Here is a 5,000-nt window from a genome sequence, read left to right as displayed (position 1 = left end):
GACTGCAGATCTGCTTCACTCTGATCCAGATCCTTACAAATCTTCTCGGCTCATTTCCCAGACAGGAAGTTCTTCCTGAAGCAGATTGTCTTGAGGGATTCCTGACTAGAGACTGCTGCATCCTCCCATGTTGCCTTTACATCTTTACATCTTTACATCTTTACATCTTTACATCTTTACATAGTGCAAATCTGTTATTCTAGTAGTTCAGTCTGGAGGTTCTGTATGGAAGCCATCTTGGCCTTCACATCTACGGAGGCCCTGTTGGCCCAAACCGTTGCTAAAGGCGCCCGACACACACTGAGTGCAAATTATATTCCGCCTGTATTTTCGTACCTGATGCCGCGCCGGCAAACAAACATGAATGAAAGAATCGAGTTGAAGAGGTTTCTGGGACAGGAACATTCTTCGTACCGCAGAGCGTTCAGCTTCCTGGTCACATGGACAACATCACACTGCCGCCACGCCGCCGTCACGCCGCCGTCACGCCGCCGTCACGCCGCCGCCACGCCGCCGCTGTGTCAGATCTACTCTACAGTGTGGATTATACTGTGGAACTAAACTAAACTGAATGTTATTTTGGCCCATTTTCAGTGTCAGTGAAACCTGCTGTAGCTGAAACTATAATCAATAACCAATAACCTGATCAGTTTCACCTCAATGTGTTTGAAACAAAGATCCTTGAGTAGAACTGCAGTTTTCAGCAAAAGAAATGCAGAGTGAAGAGAAGCGTCAGATTAACAGAAACATCCAGCAGACTGGAGAGGGAGGAGAAGAAGAAGAAGGAGAAGAAGAAGAAGAAGGAGAAGAACGAGAAGAAGAAGAAGAAGGAGAAGGAGAAGAAGAAGAAGGAGAAGAAGAAGGTGGCATGCACAGCATTCCACCTGGAAGAAAGTTCAGTTTGTAGAATGGAAGTGTTTTCTTCGTCTCGTCTCAGCTGAGCGTTTCCTTCCTGCTCATCAATATTTCGAAGGAAGAAACTTAACTTTCCCCCAAAACCTGCTGCACAATCAATCATGTATAATCAAATCTGCATAATCAATTAGTTTCTGCTATTAATAATCATTAAGAACCATTTTACTTCATTTCCTGTAGAATGGCCGCTGAAGACAGTCAGACGCTGCTGTGAGACGCAGAAAGTGAACTGGAGAAGAGTTTTGCTCCCAAAATCACTGCTAAGCTAATAAAGCTGATCCAGGTGTTGGTCCAGAACCTTCCTGGACCTTCTGACCGCTGAGCCAGCAGCAGAACCAGGACCAGCAGAACCGCAGGTGGCTTTGCATGTTTAGTTTCAGCCGAGGGTTCGATGAGACCCGGACAGGACCGCTCAGGACCGGTATCAGGACCGGGACCGGTCTTGTTCAGGACCGGGACCGGTCTTGTTCAGGACCGGTCTCGGTACCGTCAGTCCGGTCGGTCGGGCCTCGGTCACATCAGGCTCTTGCGGTGTGGATTCTGCTTGCAGCCGTTGGAGGCGGGGGGGCAGAGGGAGGAGTCGGGGGGGGAGTCCAGCTGGCGGTAGAGCGCCCGCAGCTCCTTCACCTCCTCCAGGACCTCGCGGGCCTGCTCCCAGGCGGCCGCCGCCTCCCTCAGCAGTCTCTCCGCCTCGGCTCGCGCTCCTTCCGCCGGCTCCTTCCCCTTCGCCCTCCCTCGCTCGCCGGCCTCCCCGTCGCCCCGCCCCTCCTCCCGCACCTCCGTCAGCAGCCGCTCCGTCTTCTCCAGCTTCTGGCCGATGAGGTCCTGCAGCCGGCCGACGGGCGCCGCCGCGCCGGTCGGCGGCGCCGCCGCCGGCGACCGGGGGATCGCCGCCGTCCGGCTCTTGACGGATCGCGTGTCCGGATGCGACAGGATCTCGTCCATGGAGGCGCAGCGGTTTTTCTCGGCCGTCGTCAAGCGTTTCCCCGGCTGCGGCGTTCGGGCGGGGCCCGTCGGCGTCTGCTCCCACACCACCGCCGTCTCGCGGGGCAGGCTCTGGGATTTCCCAGAAGCCTCGGCGGTCCTGGCGGAGAGAGCGCTGTCGGTTTTGGACCTGGGACAGTCCGGACTGAGGTGGGACAGCGACTTGTCCAGGTCGACCCGGAAGCCGTCGCAGGCGTCCGAACCCTGAGCCGACGAACCGTCTTCCTCCTGGATCAGATCCAGAGTCAGCATCCCGTCTGAGCTGGAGGTCGAGGCCTGCAGGGAGAACAGGTCCGATTAGTTTAGTTTAGTTTAGTGTAGTCTGGTTCAGCTCAGTTCAGTCCAGTTCAGTTCAGTCCAGTTCAGTCCAGTTCAGTTCAGTTCAGTTCAGTTCAGTCCAGTTCAGTTCAGTTCAGTCCAGTCCAGCTCAGTTCAGTCCAGCTCAGTTCAGTCCAGTCCAGTTCAGTTCAGTTCAGTTCAGTCCAGTTCAGTTCAGTTCAGTTCAGTCCAGTCCAGTCCAGCTCAGTTCAGTCCAGCTCAGTTCAGTCCAGTCCAGCTCAGTTCAGTTCAGTTCAGTCCAGTTCAGTTCAGTCCAGTTCAGTTCAGTTCAGTTCAGTTCAGTCCAGTTCAGTTCAGTTCAGTTCTTATAAAACAGTCACATGTGAATTCAAAGCACATGTGCTTTTTGGACCTGTGGGTTTTCACATTTGTTTTTTTCACATCATGTTCTGACATCATGTGACGTTTTCAAATGCGTTTTCAATTTTTTTTCACATTTTCACCTGGCATTATATATGACAATATTTATTTCAATCAGATAATTCATGGATAAAAATGTTATTTTCACATGGGAAACGGGAAATTTCACATCTTCACGTTTGAAAACCAACATGTGCTTTGAATTCACACGTGACTTTTTTTGTAACATTAAAAGGCAATTTATACTCCTGCGATAAAGTGTCTCCGTATCTTAGGAGGAGGAGGAGGAGGAGGAAGGACAGGAGGAGGAGGAAGAGGAGGAGGAGGAGGAAGGACAGGAGGAGGAGGAGGAGGAAGGAGAGGAGGAGGAGGAGGAGGAGGAGGAAGGAGAGGAGGAGGAGGAGGAGGAAGGAGAGGAGGAGGAGGAGACTGACCACAGCCAGCAGGTGGCCTCTGGTCGGCAGCCGTCGGTTGTGAGGAATCTTCACTCTGTCCCGAGTGAGGTGAGACAGCTGAGAGTCTTCTACTGTCACCTGAGAGAGAGAGAGACAGGCAGAGAGAGAGAGAGACAGAGAGAGAGAGAGAGAGAGAGAGAGAGAGAGAGAGAGAGAGACAGAGAGAGAGAGAGAGAGACAGGCAGAGAGACAGAGAGAGAAAGAGACAGAGAGAGAGAGAGAGAGACAGGCAGAGAGAGAGAGAGAGAGAGAGAGAGAGAGAGAGACAGGCAGAGAGAGAGAGAGACAGGCAGAGAGAGGTTGATTGATTCTGATGAGACGATAATCCGTTTTTCCATGAATCAGAACTGAAGCCTACATTAGTGTAATGCATTCACTTGAGAAAAAAAAAATTGCCCTGTTTTTCTGAATTAACGAGATAATTATCTCAGAATTCTGAGAAAAGTTTTCATGGGAAAAAAAATAATTCTGCTCTCTTTCTGAATCCCAAGAGAAGCTCTCACTCCTACTTGAGAGCTCGAGTTCATGGAAGCAAACACGTCCGCCTGTTTAGTTGAATCCAGTTTTATTTTGCTGTTGGTGTGAAACACTGGGAGATACTCGTGTGTTTAAGTTACACAGGTGGTGTTGCAACATGCAGGTGAGAGCTTCTCGCAGGATTTGGAGGTATCTCGTTAATTCAGAAAAACAGGGCAAATTTTTTTTTCTCAAGTGAATGCATTACGCTTCCGTAGAAGCCTGACATTAGTTCATAAAAACCTTTTAACTATCAGACCTCTACAGCACTGCTCTGTGTGTGTGTGTGTGTGTGTGTGTGTGTGTGATCCTAGTTTCCTGGGCTTCAAGAGGAAACCCAGTGGAAAGCGGGACAGTCGCTCCCCTGGCTTCGGTGTGGTCGGACCGGCCCGACTCGAACGACCTCTGTGGCTGGGCCAAGGTTACTCTGGAGTGGGTAGGGTCTAACTCCGAGGCGGTGAACGTCTCGGAGGAGGTTATATCTGACCTCTGTATCTCTGTGAGAGACTGTGAAGGTCGGTGGAACAGAACATCAACTTCCTCTAACAAATGCCTGAGGTCGCCTCTCGAGGGCGACAACAGAGACAACGCTGGACTGAGCTGAACCCTGAAGGGAAGCAGCATGTCTCCTGCTGCAGATCACTCTGTCTCCACAGTGTTTACAGTGCAGCTATAGATGAGAGCATCGTCATCTTCACTATAAAAGCAAGATTACAGGTTTTACCAACTAAGCTTAATCTTTCCATCTGGCTTCCTGACAGTCATGCTCCTCACTGTAAACACCATGGTGACGACCAGACAGCTGAAACCATGTCCCACATCTTAAATGGTTGCCATGTAAAGCCTATGTGCCTACATATGTAAAGGGGGGCTTTACATATGTAGGCACGACAGAATAGTGGATCTGATATCAAAATGTTGTTGTCTGAAGATCTCAGAGAGTTCATGTTGTTCCTTCTGGAGGTCGGCTGTACTTCTGACTGCAGCCTAGAGGAAGCCTTTCTAACCAAGATGCTGAAACATCAACAGCTGGAGCAGACCGTCTCACAGCTGGGCTACAAGGGTAAACTTTTAGTTTTCATATCTGGTGGCCTGGGTCATGTGACGAGCTGGAGGGGCGGGGCTTCAGAGGGGCGGGGCTTCAGATGGCCGGTCTCCCTCAGAGAAGGACCAAGCAGTTAGAGAGGTGTTGTTCAGTATCTGCTGTCAGTATGAGGAGGAGCTGCTTTTTATCCCCATGAAGTGGATCCTGTCTGTTATCCTGTCTGTTATCCTGTCTGTTATCCTGCCTGTTATCCTGCCTGTTATCCTGTCTGTTATCCTGTCTGTTATCCTGTCTGTTATCCTGTCTGTTATCCTGTCTGTTATCATCCTGTGTGTCTGCAGCACTGTGGCTGCCAACCAGGCACTTCTGTAACTGACTGACTCAAT

General features: G+C 50.6%; 1 protein-coding gene across 2 annotated transcripts in view; it reads right to left on the bottom strand.

Moving 5' to 3' along the window:
- Positions 1-1,428: 1,428 nt before the first annotated feature.
- plekho1b (pleckstrin homology domain containing, family O member 1b) overlaps positions 1,429-5,000 on the bottom strand; it is a 19,878-nt gene continuing 16,306 nt past the window's right edge. For both annotated transcript variants that reach the window (XM_071914125.2, XM_071914126.2), the window contains 2 exons: positions 3,033-3,131; positions 1,429-2,175 (listed from right to left, as the gene is read on the bottom strand). In XM_071914125.2, the coding sequence (XP_071770226.2) occupies positions 1,429-2,175; positions 3,033-3,131 (846 nt within the window). The remainder of the gene's footprint in view (positions 2,176-3,032; positions 3,132-5,000) is intronic.

The sequence above is a fragment of the Centroberyx gerrardi genome, chromosome 12 (genome assembly GCF_048128805.1).
Source record: "Centroberyx gerrardi isolate f3 chromosome 12, fCenGer3.hap1.cur.20231027, whole genome shotgun sequence".
In the NCBI taxonomy this organism is placed as follows: domain Eukaryota; kingdom Metazoa; phylum Chordata; class Actinopteri; order Beryciformes; family Berycidae; genus Centroberyx; species Centroberyx gerrardi.
The sequence above is the reverse complement of the archived record's forward strand: the minus strand, read 5'-3'. Positions and strand labels throughout refer to the sequence as shown.